The following is a 27,759-nucleotide window of genomic DNA, read 5'->3' on the forward strand; positions in this document are numbered from 1 at the left end:
ATGGCAAGGGCCAAAGGCCGTGCAGCCATTGGAGATCCCTGGGCTTTAAAATGGAACAACTTAAGAATGTTGGTGGATTGTGTGGGAGTCTAGCCAATAAAGAGATATGTTCTCTTATATTTAAATCATGGTCATGAATTTTCATGTTATGATTAATTCATTCTATTGGGATGTTGAATCATGTTTGACTGATGTTTCTCCTCAAGATAGTCTTGAACTATTATTCTTCAAGCTTTAGAGGGAGCTTGGGAATAGACATGAGAGACTATACAAGCTTTCAGCTCATTCCTTCACTTGAGAAGATGGTTGAAAGTATGCCATGTTCATAATGATTGTGCTATGGGTCCTTTTAGTAGAAAGTGAAAGTAAGATTTTTCATTCTAACTTATGAAAACTTATGATGGTTGCTTCCTTAGTGGACTCTTGTATTATGTAATCTTCATAAGATCTAGTTGTCACAACTTTATATTAAAGATAAATATCACTAGAGATGAAAAACACTTGATCTTTGTATTGAAATAAACATAAGATAATCAACCTTCAATTAATGACTCCAATATACCATTTATTATTAAGTTTATTTGCTAAGTCTATTGGTTTCATTTTGCTACTATTTTTTTTTTATATTTAATCTTTGTCATAGAGTGACATTCATCAGACACATAGCATAGACAAGGATGTAGCTCCTAGCCCTTCTACCCAGCAGGTAAACCTCATTGTAATTGTACAAATTAGATAGAAGAAAAATGTTATATTATTATGTTTTTTTCTTTAGGGTTTTTGAATAATTTTGATAATGTTACTAATATTCTTGTCATAGACAGATGTTCAGAGAAAGGCACCTGCATTACCTGATGAAAATACAATGATGGACTCACTATTATGCGATGACGGTATCACATATTCTACAAACCTTGTCGCAATGATGAGAAAGATCCAAAAAAAAGTTAATAGAGAAATTATTGCTCTAGAATACCAAGCCCCTCGAACTGATGCAATAAAAGAAAGGTTGCAATAATTGATGCAGAGAGAACAAAACTTGCAAGTAATCAGTAATGAAATATTTATTTATAATATAAGTTCAAAAATGGTTTATATTTTATACTCTTTTATGTCAGGAACTAAAATATGTAAGTGTTATTTTCGCAGGAAATATTACGTCCTCATAAAGCTGGTGGCCATAATCAGGGTACTCCAGGTTGTTCACGTGATGACCATGTTCATACATTAAAAATACTTTGATGCTTTGATATATCCTTTATGTGTTCAAAGGCTCCTTGTTGTTATCAAACATGTGACTTCCTTGCACATTTTATAATTTTTGCAAAGCATCCAGACTATAACTCATCAACTAGGGGAAACCTTCCACTCAAGGTAATAAAACTCACACACCATTTGACTCCATTTTTTATTCCTCCATGCATGGCACAATACATTCATAAATCCTTCAAGGTTTCACAACACCCGGGTTGCCAAGTCACAATTCATTGACTCAAGCATACCAATTAGGACAATCATTATCTAAGACTACATACCCTCACTTTGGAACTCTCAATCACTCCCAATGGAATTCAAAATTACTCCTAGGGTTTACTCAGACCCCCACATACCAACACATTACTTGGTTTGCACATTAGAGACAATATTATCACTATTTTCATAAGTTGAGAGTCTATGTAAAGTTTAGGACAATCACAAAGGAATTAGGCAATTACTTGTCATAAACACCCAATCTTGAATCAAGACACTCAACCCTCCTTCCAAACATACACCACACATTGAGCTTTCCATCCACACTATCTTCCAAGACTATTTTTCATCAACCCTCACATGTCAAAATCTTTTTATCACTATTTTCAAGTTTGCTCTCATTAGGTAATACAAGAGGGCAATCATGTCACATCTTTGGTTCAAGGTATTTTAAGGCTTCAAAACTCCTTTGAAATCTCTGAGATGACTCCTCAAACACCTTTTTCAACCCCCAACAATATACCAACACTCATTCATATGTACTTTTGCACCAAACCCTCACAAATCTGTCTTTTCACCGTCCTTGGACCGAGACACCCAAAACAGTCCCAAAAGTCTTCAAATCACATGCCAAACTTTGAGTGAAAACTGTGCACACTTGATGAAATGAAAGTACACAATATAATACAGATTTATGCCCATTTGTGGGCCTATTTTGCAAATAAAATAAAAGATATTACATTTTGAGTGCTTGCTACTAGCCCTAGGTAGGGTTTGGACAATTTTCACCAAAATGGTTATAACTTTTCAAATACAGATCCAAAATTAATGAAACCAAAAGGAAATGAAAGTATATTCATTCCACTTCAATATATAACTAGTTTCCAAACCCATTCAATGCATTTGATGGTGGAAAACATGTGGATAACAGACTGCAATATTCAGAAAAACTGAGAAAGAGTGTTGGGAATTCAAAAGTTTTTATTATTCAAAGGCTCTAAAATTGACTGTTCCGCTTTAAAAAATTGGTCCTAGTTCCTCATTGTTCTCTTGGTGCTCCTGCACCACTGTGTAATTTCTCATATATTTAATGTATTATTCTTCAAGTGATGTCCATGTTCCTGTGCAAACGTCGCCTCATCAAAGGCCATCATCCCCACCTATATTGCCAACTGCAATACCGGCAACATGCATCATGCAGACATCCACTAGTGCACATCATACTGACCCCAGAGTTGGTAGATCCCTCTCTCTCTCTCTCTCTCTCTCTCTCTCTCTCTCTCTCTCTCTCTCTCTCTCTCTCTCTCTCTCTATTTCCCTTGAAGTGTTCTTTCTTGGGGGCATTTCATAGTGGATTCATTTTTTGCAGCAAGACATGTACATGAGGAGGTAGAGGCCACTAGTGGTTATACCATAGTAGAATTTCCTGGATCTTCTTTTATTGCTAGTATGGGAGCATTGTCAGTCACATTTGTGGTGGCTGAAGATTTTCTTCCCATAAAGATAGAGAAGGTTCTATGTACTTTGAAATTATTATGCTATATAGAGTAATTGTAATTTACTTATTGATCACTTGTTTTGGACTAATCATCCCATGATTTGTTTGTAGGAAATGATATTTTTTATTAAAATCTTAAAGAAATTACATTAGAGATCTTTAGGCCCACCAAAAGTAAATGGTGGAATGAGCAAGAAATAAATGGTTTTTTATTTTAGAGCATGTAGACCATGGTGAGCAAGTTGAGCATGATCCATGTAGACAACATCAGGAACGTGATGGGGCCCCACTAGGCAAAGAGGACCATTGTTATTCCTTTAAACGAATTTAATTGCAATTGGTGTATTGATTAATATAACCTTTCATGTTTCAACTCTAGAGGATTTAGAGGGTGTTTAGGATGTTGAGGATGAGGCTAGACAAAATGATCAGGAAGACTTGTAACAATAATAATAAAACTCATGAATTTAACCCATTTCTTTGTTATTGCAGCAGACCCCCCTTTGCATATGCATCCTCATCGTGAGTACAGGACTAGGCATACATTAACTAGATCATGAGAAAAGAGACAAAGAACTAAATAGGGGACAAATGATGAGGACAACAATGGTCCACTTATTCTTTACGTCCAAGCTTCAAAAAGAAAGAAAGAAAAAAATGATTGTAATCTTATTATATGTTAACAACTGGATTTTATGAGTTAATTAATCTAATTATATGTTAATGAATGTTAATGAATGATATGTGTTAATGAATGTTACATGTTAATGAATGTTATGTGATAATGAATGAATGTTATGTTTCATTAATGGATGAAAGAATGTTAGATGTTAACGTAGAATTTAGAGTGATATTAGGGGGGAAGAGGGGCCAAATGAGCTTCCACTTTTGCGTGGTTGGCCCTGTTAAGTAGAGAATATTAAACTATTATTGAAACAAAGTGAGGCTCAATAAGGTAACACACTTTTCAATATTTCATTGTGCTCCATTGTTAATCTTATTGATGCTAAGCATCTTGTTTGTAGGTTACATATTCAGTGTTGTAGGTTGTGAACATGCTTCTATGAGACAGTTCCCCATTACAAGTGAATGCATGCCTCATTGGTTTTGTGAGTTTATTTTGTTCTAGAATAGACATACTTTATCTGTTCATTCCTTAACATTTATTTGTTTTGTTTTAGAATAGACACACTGCCTCATATGGTTCATTCATTGTTCATTTTGAGTTTATTTTGGGTCTAATTTGAAGAAAGAGCATGCATAAAAGGAGGTGGAACTGCTAGAAACTTATTGTTAAACTAAGTTAATGATTCTTCACTAAAACCCCTGGATCTTGATTCTAATTCTGCCTGGGTCCTAGTCCGAGCCTGATTCCCCTTGGATTCCTCCAAGGTCCTTTTTAGGTGGTTGGGTCCTCAATGATTATTCATCATCTGATGTACCTAATTTTGGAGCAAATTAATAAAGTAGTGTTGGTTGTAAAGTGTACAATTTAAATTGCTATCCCATATATGATGCAACCTTTTGTAAGGGGTTTGATCTGACCCAAACTACTATTCAAATTGCAATTGTCATAAATACACAACCTGTCATCATTGGTACAATCTGATCTTTATTTCTATTTTTGTTGATTTCTTCATACTGTCATAAGGATGTGAAACTACTATTAGTGATTTCTTATTGGTCAACTAGTTATCATATTGATTAGTAATCAGCTCTGAGATCTTCCAATATTTATAGTGGCATTATTTATCACTAGATTTTGTTGTCCTACTATCTTGATTACTAGATCTGGTATTGTCAATATTTTTCTGAGGGTTTCAAGACCTAATTGAGCATCATTAATCAAATCAATTTTTGCATCTATGCAATTCACTATATGAGTGTTTACTTTGATTTCATTCAAGTCTATCATAAACTAAATAAATTAAATATTACATTTTATCTTAGGTGATTTTATATCATTGGAGTATATTTTATGTCATATATATGTGTGTGTGTGTACGGACGTACCCATACCCATACCCAAGGATTTGTTTTTTCTGATTCTATGAATCCATACTCGATTTTGTATCTATATGCGTACCTGAATCTATAACTTAGCTATTAAATTATCTAAAAGTCATCTTGTCTCATGTATGACCTATGAGAGGCTTATAATTGATGTAGAACTAATGAAATTATCCTCAAAACTCAATGTTTTCAAGCCTCAAAGTGATGATGAACTTAGAAATCCATATTTTCTCTAAAAACTAATGCTTGAACAAATGAATGATACTAAGAACTTTCATTCTAACTTGAAGTTCACTTAACTGAAACTCCCACCCTTTAGTCATTTCCATGTGCATGTTTATGGTAGTCTAATCTACTATAAAATACTATCATGACTGCACTTTCATTTCTCATAGAAGGTGATCATATCTCCATGTTGTATTGTCTAATCTCAAACTTATTGTCATGTGCCTCTATATTTAGAACCTGATTTCTATCACAATCCTTATTCTTCACTCCTCATTGCTGGTCTGCAACACTGTATCACCATTGTACTGAGCCTCTGTACATGTCTTATGACTACTACATTTTTTAATGCCTTTGAGTTCTTTTTTTTCTTGGATAGACTTCATCTTCTTATCTCTCTATGACTATACTTTGTCTTTCATTTTCTTTACGACAAGGCTTTTATGGACTACAATTGGCATTGATGGAATCTCCTTGTATTGCCTTTAATTTTGGAGCCTTGAAATGGAGTGTATGCCTGATGATGGCACTGTCTACTTTGTGTTCTACAATATTCTCATGTCTCCAACTCAGATGATTATGTTTTATGACTAGATATATCTCTGTAAGTGCTTTCTTTGTTAATCATTATCTCCTTGAGGTGTATGCCTAAGACTAAAATATTGTTCTTGATAGTATTTCTGCTCACTATTTGGTAGAGTTTTCCTTAGGCACATGCACTATCACATGTTTCCCTTTAAACAAGGTCTAGGACTATACCTAACCCTACACTATTATCCATGACTACATACTGAGTTCTAGGTCTCTATCTTTATAATATCCTCCTTTGATAGTATTTTTAAACAACAATATGATTGTCTGTATGACTATTTATGAATGCTTAATGTACTAGCTGCAAGACATTTTTGGAATTTACTATTATGATTCCTTATGATAAGTCTTCTCATGCATTCTTGTAGCTATTTCAAATTTATCTTCCTGATAATGAAGCACCTACTGCGTTTAATCCTTTGTAAGCTCACTGATATTAATCCTTTGTAATCGACAAAAGTCAACCCAATGGTAACATTGACAAGTAGAAGCATGTGATCGAGATAGCATACACCGTTTAAGTCCATCGACAGAACACACACCAGCGGCAATGGAGAAATCATGTCCTACCGATAGCTGATGAGGCTATCAGTAAGACTTATCCTAATGGACACCGGAAAAAAGTAAAATGCATCGGCAAAGGTTATAGCGATAAAGGGTCATTGGTGTAGACAAAAGCAATCAGGATTTTTTTATAAAAAAAAATGTTGAGGAAGGTTAGAATTCCAACGAACACCACAAGACAACCGATGATGTTGTCATACCTATGATGACAAAAACATCAAAGGATGCAGCCTCGTTCATCATCGTAATCATTTAAATTCCACCATCTCCTTGAAGATGGTCCATCGACAAAACACAAACTAGAGGCAATGGAGAAATCATGTCTTGCCGATAGCCGATGAGGCTATCAGTAAGACATCCTGATGGACATTGGCAAAAGTAAAATGCATCGACAAAGGTTATCGAGATAAAGGGTCATCGACAAAGGTTACGACGATAAAGGATGCAACGAGGTCAGAATTTCGACATCTCCTCGTCAAAAAAACATGCCGCGGGTATATAGAAATTTTCGATGTGGTGTCGTCGGAATGTTGTTGTGAATCTCATCGTTGGATTCAATGATGAAAAACTAGCGATGAGGATTTTCTCTCTGAGTATGTCTGAATTCTGATGTTTAGTTGTTTGAGTTCTGATGAATGGTCATCGGAAAACCGCTCCAAAGGTACTACTGATTGCAACTATTAGATGACTCATTTTTCTTACAAATCATGCATTTCTAGAACTGTCTTAATGCTTCTTTTTAGCAATCATAAAAATATTATTTTCTTTAGCTTTTGGACTAATGATAACCACCTTTGACTATCACACACTTTCTTATTACCATGCTTGTTGTCCTCGGAAACATTGTCATTGTCATATTCATGTACCTTGGATCCATATCAATGTAAGCTTTATATAAACTCTTATTATGTAATTTGGAGGTTCAAACTTATCAATATGTGTTTGCGAAGAAAGCTAAAATATTTAAAATTCGAACGCACTAGAAGTAGACAAATATTACTTATTAACCCAGTTAAGAATATTTGGTCAAATGGATTCTAGACAAAGAGTTATGTTTTCAAATTTTTATATTTGTATTTACATTATTAAGAAGTCTTAAATATATTTCACATTAATTAAGGGTGGTAACCCAGAACCTATTTTGTAGTATCAAGGAGGGTGTGTAATTTAGTTAAGCACTTAAACTCTATGAATAGTTTGAGACAATTTGTGATTTGACTAGAGAGTTGAAACTTTCTAAACCCTGGGATGAGAGTAGTCTCCAAGTTAAGTAAGAGGTGAGTGAACTTATGACTATTTTAAAATAAAACTTTGGTCAAAGAGTCATATTTGTCGCTACATGCAAGTACTCAATTCACAAGTATTGCTAGAACATAGATCTTCTAGATTGGTCATACTTAGTTAGAAGAAAGTCTAAAGTAGTATGGTCAGAATGAGATATGTGGCACACAAAATTAGTAGTTAAAAGGCTCAACATAGGTAGCCTTATGTATACCTTGTTGGATATTAGAGTTCTTGGGATATGTTGTTGTCATTGATATCAATATATTCCTATGTTGCAGAGAATTGGTTTGTCGCAGAGAGTTGTTTTGGTGATCTGTTGTAGATGTACCGATGCAACTTATTAGGTTCTGATATAATAATCTCTAGTTAATTCAATATGAGTTTCATGATGCTATGTGGTTATTTGATCAATTTGTGTGGCCTGGCATATGGACTGGTTTTTCAATGATCACTACTACAGAAATACCACAACTTTGACTGGTATTTGATCCATATTGCTCTGGAATGATGATATCTTGAGTTGTGAAATTTGTAGAGTGTTTGAGACATTCATTTGTGTCCTCTAATTAGATGGTTCATGATTTGGAACTTCGCAAGCATATCTTTCAGTTTGTCAGTTAGTGTTTTTGAGCTCCAGTGATGGTGTTAATGATGAATCTTGTTATCTAAGGTATTGCGGTCATTGTGATGGAATTGACATTTCTTTTTGATGTTCTCTAATCATGTATTATGCATTTTGGTGGTATGCATTGATCATGGTACACGTTATTGAATATCTTATTGGTTCGGTGTTATTTTTCATGTTATGCGACATATTCGGTAGTGTAGCGTGTTGCGGATGATCTTGGTGAATTATTTTGCAATGTTACCTATTCAAGGATTTGATTTGGGTCCATGCTATGTCCTTACTGACATTGTACTAGTCTGGTTATGGATTTATGTATCATGTGATGTAATTTTGTGTTAAGATGACCTTAAGGTTAAGGTTGATGAATTGTATAAATAGGTGATGTAATCATGCTAATTGTGTGTATGTGGTTTTGTTTATGATATGAGAGTATATTGTATGTGCGTGAAAGAAAATTTATCATTCAGAAGTGTGGAAGAGCAGAGAAGTGTTCTTGTGCAGACAATGTGCTTAACCAGAACCGTAATCAAGCATTTGGAGATGCTATTCTTTTAGTTCATATAATCTGGATTGTCATCTAATCTTTGTAAGGCAGTGAGCCTTCCTCAAGTTTGTAGCCCTTCTTATTTTTGAGTAGTGAGCTCTAGGCAATGTGCCTGAATGCATGTGCATTCCCCATATTTCCACATACTACTATAAAGTATCATCTTATTGTGGGTAGGTTTCCACCATGGTTTTTCCCTTAACCGGATTTTCCATATCAAAAATCTTTGTGTTATGTGTGTTGTTGATATGGTGTTTATCTTTTCTATTACTATTCTTAATCAGATCTGAAGTTGTGGTTATTTTGGTTGAGTTTGGTGAAAACAAATTCACCCCCCCCTCTCAGTTGTTTTGTTGCATTGCTTCTAATAATTGGTATCAGAGCTAGATCCTCTAGAAGGATCTTGACCACTTGAGGAGATCTAGGTGGCACCTGTTGTTTTCAAGAAGGAGAGCCTGAGGTTTGATGGAACTAAATACTCTATATGGAAGCACCAGATGGAAGTTCACTTGAATTTCCTTGGAGAAGATTATTGGAAGATCACAAAGAATGCATACATTGTTGTTGCAAATGGTCCTATTACTGCAGCTAAGATCAAGGATGTTGAAAGAAATATAAGAGTTAAAGAAGCATTGTTGAGTGCCTTGACTAATGTAGAGATGACTAATGTGATGGGTTTGTAGACTACACATGAGATTTGGGTGAAGATTGAAAGCCTGTATAAAGGAGATAAACATGTGAAAGTTGCTAAATTGCAGAGTCTAAAAGGAAAGTATGAGTTGTCAAAGATGGGAGAAGATGATAATATTATATCTTTTATGGCTAAAGTGAATGATCTTGTGATGAGCATCAGATATACCAGAGGAGTCCTTGAAGAAGATGAGATTGTGGCTAAAGTGTTGAGATCTTGGCCTCCTTCTAATAAGCACAAAGTTGTTGTTATTGATGAGATCTGGACTGTGACAACTGTGACAAGAGATATGCTAGTTTGTAAGCTTGCTACTTTTGAATTGAGGGAACTTGGAAATCATTGCTATCCAAGAAGATGATCTGGTATCTGCTGATTCTACAAGCTGTAGTGTTGAAGACAAAGCTTTGGCTAGTAATATTGATGAGAAATATGAATGGGTGATCAATAGCGGTTGTTCACATCATATGACAGGTGATAAAGGTATTGTGAATATGGAGAAGTATGATGGCGGTTTGGTGAGATTTGGAGATAACAAAGCTTGTGTAATCTGTGGTAGAGGTTTTATTTCTCTTGATGGTAAGCATAATATTGATGATGTTTTATATGTTGAAGGTTTGAAGCATAATATTTTGAGTGTTGGACAGAGGGTTGATAAGGGATATGATTTGAAATTTAAGAATGAGAAACATAAGATCTTGAATAGCTCTGGTATAGAGATTGCATCAAGTAGAAAAACTAAAGGTAATATCTTTTATTATAATGCTGGTGAGAAAATTGTTTGTTTTCTCAAATTGATGAGAGTTGGTTGTGGAATAGGAGAATGTGTCATGTTAACTTTGATTGCATGATTAAGATTAGTTCTACTCAAGCTGTTAGAGATCTGCCTAAGATAGTGAATCCTACTAATCCAATAAGTAAAGGATGTATATTGGGAAAGAAAACAAAAATTCCATTCAAGAGAAAACTATATACATCTAATGGATTATTAGATCTTGTGCATACTAATTTATGTGGACCTTCTATAGTGAGAAGCTTCAAGGGAGATAGATACTTTATGTTGCTGATTGATGACTATTCTAGGATGATGTGGGTCACTTTTCTAAGGGAGAAATCTGAAACACTGGAGAAATTTAAAATATTCAAAGCTAAAGTGGAGATAGATACTGGACTAAAGTTGAAGTGTATGAGGTATGATAGAGGAGGATAATTTACCTTCGGTGAGTTTAATTATTTTTGTGAAGAGCATGGAATCAAAAGACAGTTGGGAAAAAGCATGGAGTTCTGTCACACTTTGGGCCAACTGAGGGTTGTTTGGCCAGACTACCCCTAGGCCACGCAACGCCTGTGTGGCACCAAAATGGCATCGAAAGTCCGACCAGACTGGGTCCGACCAGACTAGCCTATGTGTCATGTGACGACACAAAAAAGGTAAAAAAAACTCTGTATTTCTGAAACTTTTCACTTCTCAATTTTTCTTCAAGCAAAATACTTTTTTACAAAAATCAAAAAAATATCTTTTTGTAGAGCTCAAAGTCATGAATCTAGACATATAATTTTTTTAGTATTTTGATTCATTTTAATATTTTTTATTAATTAAACATTGTGAGTGGCTTTTTAAAGTTAAAAAAGAGGCTGATTATAAATTAGGTAAAATATTAAATGATATTAGAAAAGAAAAAAAAAAAAATTCACTAGATGAGAGAATCTTCTCAAAAAGGGAATTTTTTTTTGTTAATGATAAATTTAGTAGTCAAAAGGCGACACTGAATAAAAACTGTCAAATTTAGGTATGTTGGAATTCAAAATATTATAACGAGATAAATATACATCAATTTTTTTTATTTTTTTAAACACTGTATATATAAGCTCTCTATTTGGAAAAAAAACTCACAAAAAATAAAGTTCGTTTTCATTTTTTGGTGACACCGACTATAACCCTTGATTTTCAGCATATTTCAGCAATGAAAAATCTGTCTTTGAATTTATTAAAAAAAAATCATTTTAACCTAAATTTAATTAATATTTATAGATTTGATTAGTTTACATCATTTCAAAATTCAATTTAGAAATGTCACTTTTATGCAGTCGAAGTTAAATAGTTTTAGTTGTGTTGGTTGGTTCCTTTATAAAAGTGTGACACAGGTTTGTGCTTTTACCTAGTTATCTTCTCTAAGAATCCTACAACGGAATGGAGTTGTTGAAAGGAATAACATAACAGTTTTGAATGTTGCTAGAACTATGTGTAGCATCAAATTGCACCCTTTGCAATTTTCACCACATTCATGGCCCTTGCCTTAGTGTGGTCATCCCCATGCTTGATCGGGACTTGTTTATGCCTCCCCCATGTAACCAAGCTTTATTTTTCCATCTTGCACCTTGCATAGGCCCTTAACCCTAGCCCAATTTGGGGTAGGACCAGGGCGCCACACCTTGGTCCTCATCAAGACCAGGGCACTATGCCCTGGTCCTCCCTAATTGGGATCCATTTTTTGCCCTTAGCCCCATCCAAAATTTGAGTGGGAGTAACTCCTTCGTGTCGGCCTATGTCAGAAAGTTAACATTGATGGCAGGCAAGGATGTAACGAGGTCTTCCCCCCGCTCATTTGGACATAAGAGGCATAAGTGGGAGCACTATTTTAAATTCCCTTCAAGCATTTAATTAATCTAAAGCCTTCTCTTTCGACACATCATAAAATTGGGCCCTTTACCCTAAGTGTGCCCCTTTTTATTCTTCCAATTAATTGATTCATCAAAAGCCCTAATTATGTCCTATTTTTATGTTGAAGTTCTGATACTCCTAGAATTTGCTTTAAAATCACAATATCTTGCTTCCCCAAAAATTTGGTGAAAAGTTGGTCGAACTGTGTGTTCGGACAATGTGGGTACCAAGATTGTCCCTACTCTTTTTCCTTGAATTTTGGGAGAGTTCTTTTGTGGTATTTTAATATTCAAGAAAAATATCCAAATCATTGGTGGTATTTTAATAGTCAAGAAAGTGTAAGTTGAATGAGATACCTGAACCAAATCAGCTCCAAGTAGGTGGGCACCTCCCATCTCTCCGCCTCTATAGGAGAAAAGGGTCAAAATCACAAAAACAATGGAGAGAGCTTCAAACAACCAACCAACTCCCAGCAAGTTCCATCTAACAACAACCAGCCAATAACTCTTCCTCTCTATAGAAGAATGACCCACCTCAATAGGGTAGGTTGAGAGGAACTGAGAGATGCAACCCGAACAGAAAGTAATCCTCTTGAGAAGAATAAGAACAAACCAACACCTCCACCCTTCAAGAGGACCATCAGAATATCTTGAAACTATGAACAAGAAAACCCCCTTAACAGAGAGTTTCCCCAGAAACAGAACAAACATCTTGAACTAAAGATAGACAAATAAGGCATAGCCAAATAGGAAATAGCCTCCACCATAGATCCATGGAGAAGGGGGAGAAGGACTGGGGCTAGAAGGAAGAGCCCTAAAAAAGAACGATGTTGCTGAAGCTTGTAAAGATGATAATTGGGTAAAAGTTGTGGAAGAAGAGTTAGATCAGATTGAAAAGAACAAAACATGAGAACTTGTTTTGAGACCTCAGAACAAGAATGTAATAAGTAGTAAATTGGTGCTTGGAAATAAGATGAATGAAGATGGAAAAGTTGTTAGAAACAAAGCAAGACTAGTATGTAAGGGATATTCACAAATGGAAGGTATTAATTTTGAGGAGACTTTTGCTCCTGTAGCTAGAATTGAAGCTGTTAGACTATTTATTGCATATGGTGCTCATAAGAAATTCAAGGTATGTCAGATGGATGTGAAGTCAACCTTTTTGAATGGTGAATTGGAAGAGGAAGTGTACATTGAGCAACCGGATGGATTTTCATTGACAGATGAATGAGACATGGTATGTAGATTGAAGAAAACATTGTATGGACTCAAACAAGCCCCTAGAGCCTGGTGTGCTAGATTGGATAGGTATTTGATGAATTTGGGATTTTGTAAAGGTACTGTTGATAGAAATTTGTACTTCAAGATTGATAATGAAAATATTTTGATTGTTGAAGTCTTTGTTGATGATATTATTTTTGGAGGAAATGATGATTTGAGTAAGAAGTTTGCTTATGATATGCAAAAATAATTTGAGATGTCTATGATAGGTGAGATGAAATTCTTTTTGGGATTGCAAATTGCATAGATTGATAAAGGTATTTTCATATATCAATCTAAGTATGTGAAAGAATTCTTGAAGAAGTTTGGGTTAGATGATTCCAAACCTGTTGGAACTCCTATGGTGACTGGATGTAAGATGTAAGAAGATGATGAATCTCTAAAGGTTAACCAAACATTGTATATTTCTATGAATGGTGGACTGATATATTTGACTTGGACTAGACCTAACATTATGAATGCTATATGTTTTGTTGCAAGATTTTAAGTTGATTCAAAGGATTGTGAAGAGAATATTCAGATCCTTGAAGGGAACAATTGATTATTGTATGTGGTATCCAAAGGATTGTGATTTCACTCTAAATGCTTTTACCGATGCTGATTGGGCAAGTGATGTTGATGACCGGAAGAGAACTACCAGTGGAGCATTATTTTTGGGAAAGAATTTGGTTCCTTGGACAAGTAAAAAGAAAGATGCTATTTCTTTATCTACTGCAGAAGCTTAATACATTGTTGCTACTAGGAATTGTACTTAGGTAGTTTGGATGAAGCAAATGTTGAAGGATATTAGAGTTGTTTATCATGAGAATATTGCTATATATTGTGACAATTCTAGTCCTATAATTATTTCTAAGAATCCAGTGTTGCATTCTAAGGCAAAGCATATATCAATAAAGTTTCATTTTTTGAGAGAGAAATTCAGTGATAAGGAAGTTAGATTAGAGTATGTACCCACTAAGGAACAAATTGAAAATATATTTACTAAGCCTTTATGTAAAAATACATTTGTATATTTGAGAGAGAAGTTAGGGGTGATTGCCCCTCCTGATGTTAACTAAATGGATTGAATTGCATTGATTTTGTGGAATACGTTGTCTTATCTTGATATCTGGATTGATGAGTTGGTGTTTCTACTCTGAGGGAGTAGTCAGTGAGTGGTTTAGTTGTTTAGATTTGTGAGTTTATGCTAAGAGGGCAATATTGTCCTTCTTAGGGGGAGAGATGCATGAGAAAATAATGATTTATATATGTCTTTGGAATTGTTGTCAAAGGGGGAGAAGAGCATGTGGAAAACCCTGAAGTATTTTGAGTTGTTTGTCTCATGGGGAGCTAATCCTTGTGATTTTGTGGGAGATTGTTGGTTGTTGATTTCTTTCTTTGCCTTGATTGTTTTTCACATTCATATGTTTCCATCAAATCTAAGGGGGGAGATTGTTGGATATTGGAGTTGTTGGGATATGTTGTTGTCATTCATGTCAACATATTTATGTGTTGCAGAGAATTGGTTTATTGTAGAGAGTTGTTTTGGTGATCCATTGCAGATGTGCTAATGCGATTTTTTCATTTTTGAGATAATTATCTCTAGTTGATTTAGTATGAGTTTCATGATGCAATGTGGTGATTTGGTTGATTTGTATGGTCTGGTATGTGGACTGGTTTTTCAATGATCAGTACTACAGAAATACCACAACTCTGACTAGTATTTGATCCATATTGCTTTGGAATGATGATATCTTGAGTTGCAGATTTTGGAGAGTGTGTGGGATGTTCATGTGTGCCCTTTGATCAGATGGTTCATGATTTGGAACTTCACAAGCATATATTTCATTTTTTCAGTTGGTGTTCTCGAGCTCCGGTGATGGTGTTAATGATGAATCTTGTTATTCAAGTTGTTGCGGTGATTGCGGTGGAATTAATGTTGCTTGTTGATTTTGTCTGATCATGTGCTATGTGTTTTGGTGGTTTGTGTTGATTGGTGCGCATTATTGAAGATCTTATTTGTTTGGTGTTATTATTTGTGTTATGCGACATATTTGGTGGTGTAGCATGTTGCAGATGACCTTGGAGAATTATTTGGTGGTGTTGTGTGTTCGAGGATTTGATTTGGGTCCATGCTATGTCCTTGCCGACATTGTATTGGTCTAGTTATGGATTTATGTATTGTGTGATGTAATTTTGTGTTGAGTTGACCTTAAGGTTAAGGTTGATGAATTGTATAAATAGGTGATGTAATCATGCTAGTTGTGTGTTTGTGGTTGTGTTATATTGTATGTGCGTGCAAGTGAATTTATCATTCAAAAGTGTGGAAGAGCAAAGAAGTGTTGTTGTGCAAACAGTGTGCTTCTAACATACCCCTCATGAAGGGTAGGGCCACTTCCAATAGGAAGGTGTGTGTGAAACCGTTGGTGTGTGGTTGGAGTACTTCCCAAATGATGATCTGCCTCTTGTAGTTGACTAGCTAAGACTTGTATGATAGATATAGGATTCCTAAGTGGGTAACTTAAATTGTAATCTTTATTTATTCTATGTAATGTTTTAAATTTTAACAAAATGAAAAAAATGATTACCATTCTTTTGTGTATATTTATGCATTAAATTAAATGATTACTTAATATAAGAGCACAGAAAAATTCATGGTTTACTACACTTTGGTTTTTAATTTGTGAAGAGTACATTGTTTTTACTTCTTTAGTGTTTAGATCAATGTTCATCACACAATAACATAGTGCCCTTTGGTGGTAGTAATTTTATGCAATTTATTATATTGAATCCCTAATTTCTATCTCTTTGTATCTCAACTATAAGTTGCAAGGGTAGTGATGTCAAATACATAATATGTCCATAAGATTTTCATTATTAATCTTATTAGATTACTTTTAATTTGACATGTATCTAATATTTAACAAGGTTGTATGAAAATGTGAAGAACATTTGGATTTTTTTTTTTTTTTGTACACTATGATAGAAGATTAAAATAAACTCATAATAATTAATATTGTTACCTTAAATACTAACCAAAAGCTCAACCTTGAATTTATTAAAGGCATATGTATTACATTTATATATGAAAAGAGGATATGTGAGAAAAGAAATGGTTTCTTATTAATGTTTTATTATGTTTAAATCATGTACAGACATTTGGGATTGATATTCATTATTCTAACCATGCACTTGCTTAATTGAGATTGTATTTTCTTATCATTATATTGGTGCATTCAAGATATACTATGTATTCCACATTATTGTTAAGAACAAAAATATATGTCAAGAGATTATTAGTATTAAATGTGTTAGAATTGGTTGGTTATGAAAATAATATAAATGTTTTCCTTCTTAGATGATTATGGATAAGTTGAAAGCATGAAATATAGTGTATAGTAAAATATTCAAATAACTACATACATATTAATTTTCAATACATTAAGAAAGTTTATATCTTATTCCATTTTAATATAATCAATCAAGTTCTTATATAATGGATAAAAGATAGAATTTCAATTATATTAAACCAATCATGTAAACTATATAATATTCTTATGCAACCAAAAACAATAAAAATTACAAATCATATTATTCCTTTAAACTTCTAAGAATTTGAACAATAACTTTCAATCCTACCTTTAAAAAATCATTAAATTTCGTTATTACACTTAATAACTAAACAATTAGTAATTTTGATGAGATATAACAAAATTTTATTGATTCTCAACCCACCATATATATATATATATATTTAAAATAATCGAGAAGTAATGAAATAGGATAATTAAAAGAATCTTTTCTATTTTTTATTATTGTTTGTTTGCGGGCTGGGGGAAGGCAATACCTCAATTATTTTAGTCCAAGTCGCCCATACATTCGCAAGTCAAATTAAACAATATTAACTTACAAGTAGCTGCTACTCTATGATTTAGCTTACATTTACAAGTGATTTGAAATTATATTGTATATGCTCGGCATACCTACTGACTAAGTTTCCAACTATAGAAAACGCTGAGGGGAATAAACGGTCAAAAAGAACCCGGCGACAAAGTCATACAACTATATTGTACGAGTTAAATTAGGTTGAATCATTCCATGGGATTTCTTCGCTTTTGCTCAAGAAGATTATCTGGGAGAAAGCGGGCGCCCAAAGCAAACACGAGCTCTCGTATAAAATAATTTAGTTTTCTTATCATTTCTTGCTTGGCTTGCAAGATTTCCTTCCGCTTCGTCACTATTCTGTTTTTTTTTTTTGAAATTTTCTGGATTCGATTGTGTGTATCTTTTTCCCATCAATTTTTCGACACTCCATGACTCGAATGGGGATGAAAGAATTTCCGTACTGTCACTTTATTTGTGTTAATTTAGTTTTAATTTCTACGGTTTTTGGTTGAATGGGGAGGTTAACCTCTAACTTACTTGATTGTTTTCACACTGAATTTCTATCCTTTGTATATGTATATTTAGTTATTCATTTAATTTCAACATTTACAATTTTTTTCAAATTTTAAAATATAGATAACTTCATAATTTTATGTTTAAAAAAAATCATCTAATAAAAATATAGTCAAAACTGCATTAAAATTAAATAAGATATGATCATTGAATGTATATCTATATTTCACAACAAAACATATTTTATGCTTTCACCCTATTCATAATTATTTACAAAGAAAAATCTTTATATATCTTTTATAATCAATAAATAGTAAAAGAATTAATGTGTATAATCTCTTGAAATAGAGAAAACAAATTAAATTTACTTTTCCTAAAACAAAATATGAAATACAAAATTATATTTGAATGCAAGAATATAACAATTTAATAACATGACCACTATCTCATGAGAAGGAAAAATAAATATATTAAATGCATAGTGAAAACTGAAAGACAAATCCATCCTAAATGTCTACACAATTACCTACATAGATTTAAAATATTGTCTCCTTTTTATCTCACATATCCTCATTTTATATATAGATATAATACATACACCTTGAATTACCCATTTGTTTTCCTATTATATCATCGTGTAGAAAAACTATAATTCAAAAGGCTTGTAGATAGTTCTCATATCAACATTAAAAAAGTGTTAGATACACGATATGGATGTCTCATGTTTTGTTCCATTACATTAATTCCATGCATGTATATATTTGTAGAAACATTATCACATGTGTGTAGATTTTCTTTTGTTGGGTTTTGGAATTGTACATATCTCCATTCAAGCTTGTTTGGATATTTGATTTGCTTTTAAAATTTTGAGTGTATTAGCAGTCATATACTTTAACAAGGATTTCTTGGTCAAGCCATGCATATTATTGAATATTGTATACTGTCATTGAATATTTCAACTTTATTGTGAAATATTATTAAAATGGACCAAGATTGTTGGGTTCTTACAAATTTTAATATTTTTTATTTTTATTTCTATCATTTATTCTTGTTATTAGGTTTTTGGAGAATATTTTTTAGGCATTTAAGGTGAATGATTTTTTTTAGTTCTATAATGTTGTCTCCACATATAGAAGTATGTTGAAGCAAGTTAGGGAATGATTGTTGGATGGTTGAGGGTCCTCATTTTAAGAGTTTCTAGTTTCTTCTTTTTCTATTTATGTCTTGGAAATCTAGTGGATGTTTTCATTAATGTATATTGCTTAACCACTACTATTTTTTGCATTTCTATAGTTCTAGAGTTGTGATAGTTTGTTAATGCATAAGATAGGAATTGGAGAATTAAAAAAAAGCTAATGCTTATTTTTTGGTAGACAAGAAGGTCACTTGATAAGAGATTGTCCTATTAGGACGAATATGTTTGTTTAATATTAGGCCCAACTAGTTAACACTATTAAACAAACCTCCTCAATCTTTTAATTTTCCTAAGGTTTATACTCCACAAAAATAGGTTATCTCTTTTCCAAATGTCTAGAATAATAGTATTAAACCACCTATGATTTCTAGCCCATCGTACAAAATGTAATAATGTCAGATGGATAGAGATTGATAAGTAAGAGGAAAGAACATGTTGGGTACTGTAGTATTCAAGGTGGTTATTGTTGGAGAATTCCAATATTTGAAAGAACAAATGAACCTTGCACAAGGGAACAAAAATGAGTACAATAGGATATATATCATATAATATGAAGAGTGTGTAAATATAGAATGAGATACTTCCATATATAGCCAAGGTACTAGAGGTAGGAATAAATGACTAACTAACCCTCCAAAGGTACAACACATCTAAGAGCAAGTGACAAGTGTTTGATCATATATCAAGTGTACATGAAATAGGTGTCTCAAAAGGTGAACACATTTGTCACAACTAGATGACGTGAGAAAAAAGATAAAATCCCCTAAGTGAAGAAGTAACTAGTGTAAATAGCTGAATCTAAGAAGTTTGATTAGCTAACTAGTTTGATAATAATCTTATTTTAAGTAACACCACCTCTAAGAGTAACTGAGGGAGTAATGTATTTAAATATGATGATAAGTTCCAACTACTAGGCCATGTTAGGTACCTATATACAAATTTCTCATACATGAAGTAAAGAAGAAATTTTTTTTGGATAAAAGTCACTCTCTAATAGAGAAATGATATATTGAAAATGTAAAAAATGATAGAAGGACTCCTCATGACGGCCTAAGAACTAGTATAAATAGGTGAGTATAAGAAGTTTTATTAGCTAACTAGTTTGATAATAATCCTATTTACACCAGCACCCCCCTTCAGTGTAACTTAGGGAGTAATGTATTCAAAGATGATGATAAGTTCCTGCAACTAGGCCATGCTAGGTACCCATATAAAAAATTGTCATACATGAATTAAAGAAGAAAAATTAATAAGATAAAAGGAACTCTTCAATAGAGAAATGATATAATATAAATGCACAAATGAGATACAAGGGCTCCTCATGATGGCCTAAGCACTAGTTCTAGCACTATAAATGATATATATGAAAGTATTTACACTAATAATGAATGAATCAACATAAAAATATGGTAGGTATAGGTTGCATTATATCTACCTTACAATATGGTGTAGCACATGATTTGGAGGGAAAAATCATCCCACAAACATGGAAGGTAGAGCTTGACATACACAATTTGAAGTCTATTAACTATTTTATTCTCCTTTTGTAATCTCTCCAGTTCCTCGTCATTGTTCCTATTCTTAAAAAATATCCCTCCATTAGATAAGCTAGTGATTATGGTGTTAAGGTAGGTGGAACAAACTGGGTCCACAAAAAGTCCAAAAAGTGGAAGTTTTTTTTTTCCCGATTTTCAAACTATATCTTAAACATATAATGTTTAAAAATTATAGTACTCTAATTCTAGCTTTCAAATATGTAATTTATTCCAATACCCAGATGATACGAATTTTAATACTCACATAGTAGTCCAAGTCTAGCTTTCAAATATGTAATTTATTCTTATATCCAGATGATAGAAATTAATTTGTAATATTCATATAGTACTCTAAGTCTATCTTTTAAGTATGTAATTTATTCTTATACCCAAATGATACAAATTAATTTTTGAATATTTATATAGTACTCATTGTCTAGCTTTCAAAATTTAATTTATACTTGTACCCCGATCGTACAAATTGAATTTTAATAGTCATGTATAAAAATCACTTTCTAAAAGTCATTTTTTATGATCATACCATGAACATGCATGACCACCATAATTTGACCTAAATAAAAGTATCTTTATAATACCTTTTGGGAAAAGATGTGTATTATACTCAAGATTGATGAGGATATTTTTTTTTAAAGTATTCAAGATATTTTTATTATTTATTACTGGACCTAATTGTTTTTTTTTTAATCTCTTATGTACAACCACCATAATTTGAGATAAATTAATATTTAAAATAAAAAATTATTGTGTAAATATTTGTGTATAGATTGATGCCATATAATTTTTTACAAGAAAATTAAAAAATTAAGAGTTATTAAAAAATACAAACTCCTAACACTTAAATTTTATGGAATAGTTTAATTCAAAATCAATTAGGAAATAGAAAATAAAATTCAATTATAAAAAAATTAAATATTTAAAAGTTAGACGTCATCATCTATAATGGATTTTAATTTCATAAAATTTTAAAAATACTTGCTGGTCACATTGCCAAAGTCAAAATTATCTCTTGTTATTTTGTGGCATTGTACTTTGTAGGTCCAAGGCTAAGGGTTGGGTTCCAAATCCTTAAAACAAGGCAATGGTATGGGTTTTGAATAGCAAGTTTTATGAAACATGTACTTGCTCCAAAATGCATACCTATTCTAAAAGGAAGTGGAAATATAATATAATTAGAAATGTGTACCCTTTCTAAAACATGATATAATTAGACATGGGTAACCATTTTGAAACAAAGAAATAGCTACCCATTTTAAAATGTAAAAATAATATCCATTTTGTACGGGTTTAAATTTCAGCTCAAAATCTTGAGCCTAAATGGGTACCCATTTTTGCTAGTACTTTTTCTAAGATTGAATCTTTCACTTGATGTGGACTCAGCATCTTCCAATTACCCTTTATGATCCTTAGAGTTTAGTCCACATCATCTTCCAATTACCCTTTAAGATCCTTAGAATTGTGAAACTAAACACCCCACAAGTTTGCAATCTTAGATTTCTAGATTTTAAATATTATATTAATAAATGAATTAAAAGTATGATTCAAATTTATTTGTACATGTGTGCATATCTAGTTTCCATATGCCTATTAAAATAAAGGTTAAATTTTCCTCTTCTTGTTTCAAACTTTTATTCTATTTTATAATCAATAGGCCTAAATGCTTATTAGCTGGAGAATACATATTTAATTTACATTTTATTCCTCTTTATAGTAAAATACTAAATTAGATCCTATCCATTCTTCTGAATTATTTCAATAACGTTTGTCAAATTAATTGGGAGAATAATATAATAATCATTTAGAGAACTAGATTTATCTAAGTTTACAATTGGACATGTGGACATATTGTTTAGGGGTATTCACATTAAGGAATACAAATGTGATTTTTATCATTAGTTGTATGTGGATTTTTTTTCTCATCTACTTAATAGATTTCTTGTAGGTTTATTTTACACCTAGTAGTATACTATGGGTGTAATGAAAAAATATGTTTACTTATATATAAGGTATGATGGCCTAATGTGTTTTATTAATTTTCTTTCTAATTGATTAAAAACCTTTATGTACATCTTCCTAGGTTTATTAGACCAAAAAAAGGCAATGAAAATTCTCTCTTAGGAATGAGTCCAAAATTTCTTGCATTATAAGAATGACTATTCCATTATCCTACAATTCCTTATCTTTAGGTTTAAGTCTTGAGGTCCACCCTTTAGGTTTGTTAATATATAGCTTTCAGAACAAGCATTGTGAAAATTTTTACCTCATAGATGAGAATATGTCTTTATGCAATAAGTGAAGAGTGTTTTATGTGCATCGCTTATGTATTTTAAAATATTCAACATCTTTTAAATGGAATTTTCTCATGTTATCATCAATATTTACAATAAAATTATATTTACTTATTTTAATCTAAAGCATAATTCTATATATTTACCTCTTTAATGATTATTTTTCTAATTTACACACATAAATGTTTTACTATTATTTTACATATACACATTCCCTTTTTTTATGTAATAGAAATACAAATGAAATAACCATGTCCATATGTTAAATAATTATATATAAAAACAAAAGCAAAAGAACATTTTTAATATATCAAATTTTTAAATTCTTAAAACGTATGTTTCAAGTAAATTAACAAACATATAGATAATAAATAAGAGGAAAGACATTTAATTTTTAAAATTTAAATATGAACTTGTATGTTGAGTTATTTGCCCAAAATATTGTGCATGTAGAAATCTAGCTAAAACTCCAGCCTTTTATATAATTAGCTCAAAATAAATATTTGTTTAAAAAAAAAGCCAAATCAAACTTCAAGTTTGTTTTTTCTTATGTACTTATGGGTAGAACACTTAAAAGTAGAATTATTCTACAAGCGACTCACTACATCATGTTGGTCTTGCCAACCAGAAATATTTCAACAAAAAGTTAGCTTTATTTTAACTTTAATTCTCAATGTGGGTACAATTTAAATTTTCACTTTCTAATATTAGAAGATGAGGGAAAATTACTTTTCAAAATGTAAATCTACATTAATTGAATAAATGCAAATGAAAAAATCATGTAATTAATCTAGACATAATTAATGTCTTTTAAGAAAAGATAAATCTTAATAAATAAAATTCTCAAAATTTAATTAGGGGGAATGGAACCTATCGCTTTGAAATATGATGAAGAGTAATATCGATGTCACATAGATATTTGTTATTTGTTATTTATTAAGTTAGCAGGGAGAAGGCCCTTAACCTACAAAACAACAAAAATAGAGTACAACTTCAAAAGGACTAGCATCAAGCAACTAGCTAAGAAAACCCAAATAGTTGTTCCTCAAAAGTGGTCAAAAAATAGCATGTCTCTATAACTAAACATACTAGTAACGACTAACCACCATCTTCTAAGCATAATATAAGTATGTTGAGTATCAATAGAACTAAGTAACTTAACTATATCGACAATCATAATAAAAGTCTGGCTCATATGGTATGCAAACCTCTTTGTAACAAAGAAACTAACTATATCTATTGCTTTCATTAGCAGAGTATTAAGAGAAAATAAACTAAGCCTAACAACTTAATCATTTTAATCAAATTCCAATTTTGCTAAAGCTTGTAAACTTGGTTGGCCCAGGTGTCCTCCTGACTATCCTCCTTGTCTTTGATATTTGTTATTTGTTGAAACACAAAGAATAGTGAAATTGAAAATACCAAAGGGAAGTTGTTAGATTGTGACGGTCATATTCTTCATAGTGAACATTGTTTACCATCTTTAAAGATTTTGAGAAGTGATGAAAGATAACAAACTCAAGCATGTAATTCTCTAGATGAGTCCTGTGTAAATGTTTGTTTCTTCTAATGCCTAAAATTGAAATGATCCTACGAATGAATTCTTCTAATAGTTTGGAGGATTGAGGATTTCTTACTAAGAACTTGAATACTCAAAGGAACATCTTTAATATGAGGAGACAATGAATAGTTACATAAATAAGTACCAAATTGACTTCCAATAACTACTAAGAAAGGCTTAGAGTTAGTAAAATAATTTTTTTAAATTTTGAATGGGTCAGTAAATGAGAATAAATGAATACAATTAAAGATTCAATGAATGAAGCAAAGTAAATACAAATATATACCATTTGTCACTATATAATCACATTAAATCATTGTGTCAAACAAACTTAAATGTAAATAAAAATTGACATAGATTTACTATTTTTACTATTGTAAATAGAATAGAAATAATATTTTTAAATAAAATTATCTTTTAATGATATCAAAATGAATGTTATCAATCTATTAGATTACCACCTATATTCAATTTAATTTTGTATCCTATAATTAATAAATTCAATTACATTAGATTACTATAAAAAATATCTGTCAAGAAAAATATCCATCAAATAATTTTTTTTCTAACTATAAATGGAAAATTGAAATAAAAAACCACTTAAATTAAAAGATAAAATTTGAAAGGAATATAATCTATGCATTAATAAAAGGCTGGTTATTTTCAGTACTTAATAGTAATGTGAGATCCTCGAATTTCTTGTTTCCAGAATGTTGAGTTGGTCCACTCCAATTTATTCATATCTGTTTAGTGGTTGTATTTTATTCATGTCCATTTCAAATATTAAAACAATGTATTCAGTTCTGTATACGCGTATTTTATTAAAAAAATCAGGTGGCCCATCATTGTAATATTTTTTTCTCTTTGCTTCAATATTAAAAAAAATTAGGTACACTAACAACATTCCTGGAATCCTGGATACTTAGCCGCTCATCTACTCTATAAGCTCATACCACCGTGAGTCGGTCAAGCGAAAATTTCGTTGGGACAAAGTCATACAATTGTATTATATCAAATATTTGTACGCGTTAAACTGACTTTAAATTGCAAGGAATTTCTTAGGTTTTGAGTATGAAGGCTCTTGCTAAGCATTCGAACAGGAGCGGCCATACAGAGCAAACGAAAGCTCGTACGCATTGGAAAGGATGGAAGCAAGTTTGGCCGCAGCAGAGATACTGATTACCAGATGGGACACAAACATAACAATAAAAATGCTCTTTCAGAGCACCGCTCAAGAAGTCCGTATGTACATGGAAACCGTTGACAATCTCCAACGGCTTATGGAGCATTTGTCTGCCGTTGGCACCGATGCTGCGGGACTCATCCGTGCACAGCGGCTGATGAAACTGGCCATGATCCGTCTGGAGAAAGAGTTTCACAAACTTCTGTTATCTCACAGCGAACCCATCGATCCGGGTCGGGAGTCATCGGGTCGGCCGTCCTGCTATTCGCCCACAGAGGGTAGCCTCACTCGGTCCATTTGCTCTGACGGCGACGACGATCTCAGCAGCTTCTCGAGCTCCAATTGTCTGTCAGTAGACAGACTCCGTGAATTCGACATGGTTCCGTTGGACGCCTTGGTGGATCTGCGGAAAATAGCGCAGCGCATGGCGAAGAGTGGGTATGCGAGTGAATGCGTCCGAGTCTTCGTTCTTAGCAGAAAGTCCGTGGTCGAAGAAAGTTTATACAATCTAGGCGTGGAGAAGGTGACGGTAAAGGATGTTCGGAAGATGGAATGGGAAGTTCTTGATGAAAAGATTAAGAAATGGATTTACGGTGCCAAAATCAGCATCCGAATTCTGTTTGCCCGAGAAAAACGGCTGTGTGCCGATGTGTTTGAGGGGCTTGATAAGATGAGAGATGCTTCTTTTGCCGAAATCGCCAAGGAGAGCACAAGTGAGCTTTTCACCTTGGCAGAAGGAGTGGCAGCCACAAGCCGGGAGCCAGAAAGGATATTCAGGGTGCTCGACCTATTCGAAGCCGTCACTGATCTCATGCCGGACATCGAGGCCACATATTGTCAAAACTCTTGCCCAACCGTCTATGAACAGGCCCACAAGATCCTGGCCAGGCTGGGTGAGGCGGTGCGGGGAATGTTGATAGAATTTGACAAGGCCATTCAGAAGGAGAATTCTAAGGCTCCCATTGCAGGCGGCACTGTACATCCTATCACCAGATACGTTATGAATTATCTCACATTCCTCTCTGATTACAACGGAAGTTTGGTAAGCATAACTGCAAATGCTCCTGAGGAGCCACCTAAGACGCTACCGGACGATTATGCCGTTCAGAATCCCTGTGACCCGTTGTCCGCCCACCTCGGATGGGACATCTTCCTTCTCCTGTGTAAGCTCGACAAGAAATCTGATCGGTACAAAGATGTGGGTCTGTCGTACCTCTTTCTCATGAATAACCTTCACTACATGGTCCAGAAAGTGAACGGCTCCAATCTCAAATATATACTGGGGGAGGATTGGGTAAGAAAACAGTGGAATAAGGTAAGGCATTACGCTCTCAATTATGAGAGGAGCGCGTGGATGAAAGTGCTGTCGAGTTTAACAGACGAGGAAGTTCCAGCGAGAGGTGGAATTTTGTCCGAGCAAGCTCTGAAGGAGAAATTAAAGGGATTCAATTCAGCGATGGAAAAGGTGAAGAGAAAGCATAGTGAATGGGTGGTGCCTGACATCGGGCTTCGAGAGAAGCTAGGTATATCAATTACTGAGAAGTTGATACCAGCCTATAGTTCCTTTCTTAACAGATTCAGGAGCCGGTTTGAAAGCGATACGTTGGTCAAATACACACCTGAGGAGGTGCAAGATTTTGTGTTAGACATATTTAAAGGCAGGCCCTTGTCCGTGAGCTCCACGAGATCCCGATGACTGACTGATTCAGTTTTATATATTGGAATCTCTTTAATTTCTTTGTATGTGTGTATATTCAATATAACAAAATTGTTCTCTTCCAGAATCCATATTGTATTCGGAGAATCACAGCGAGCTGAATTTGGGAATTTAGAATTCTATATACTTTAGTTTCTTGTAAAATTTAGAAGCTTTGTTAATGGGAGAGCAATAAAAACTGGTTGATTACCTGTTAGTGGAAGAAAATAACGTGCTTACGTTTTCGTTTTTTTTCAATAGTTGAATCACACAATAGAGACGCGATTCCCCAGGTTACGCACTAAGAATAATATTACGTTATTAGTGCCTTTTGGTAGTCGGATACTAATGGAATGAGAATTTTTTTTTTTTACTTTTTTATCTATATATATATATATATTTAATGAAAAATATTTAAAAAATATTTAAAATGATAAATGATAATATATTAGGTTGTTA

At 33.0% G+C, this 27,759-nt stretch overlaps 1 protein-coding gene across 1 annotated transcript; it reads left to right on the forward strand.

Moving 5' to 3' along the window:
- Positions 1-27,300, forward strand: LOC131035359 (exocyst complex component EXO70H1-like). Its single transcript, XM_057967033.2, has 5 exons — positions 1-81; positions 644-706; positions 821-1,008; positions 1,150-1,207; positions 25,522-27,300. The coding sequence occupies exons 1-5, from the start codon at positions 1-3 to the stop codon at positions 27,298-27,300; spliced, it is 2,169 nt and encodes a 722-aa protein (XP_057823016.2).
- The last annotated feature ends 459 nt before the right edge of the window (positions 27,301-27,759 follow it).

Source organism: Cryptomeria japonica, chromosome 1 (assembly GCF_030272615.1).
Source record: "Cryptomeria japonica chromosome 1, Sugi_1.0, whole genome shotgun sequence".
Taxonomy (NCBI): domain Eukaryota; kingdom Viridiplantae; phylum Streptophyta; class Pinopsida; order Cupressales; family Cupressaceae; genus Cryptomeria; species Cryptomeria japonica.

Excerpts from the sequence above, each read along its gene's own strand:
- LOC131035359 (XM_057967033.2), top strand. The coding sequence starts at position 1 with ATGGCAAGGGCCAAAGGCCGTGCAGCCATTGGAGATCCCTGGGCTTTA. Across the intron at positions 82-643 it reads TAAGAATGTTGGTGGATTGT|AGTGACATTCATCAGACACA; the intron begins GTGGGAGTCTAG and ends TCTTTGTCATAG. Across the intron at positions 1,009-1,149 it reads ACTGATGCAATAAAAGAAAG|GAAATATTACGTCCTCATAA; the intron begins GTTGCAATAATT and ends TTATTTTCGCAG.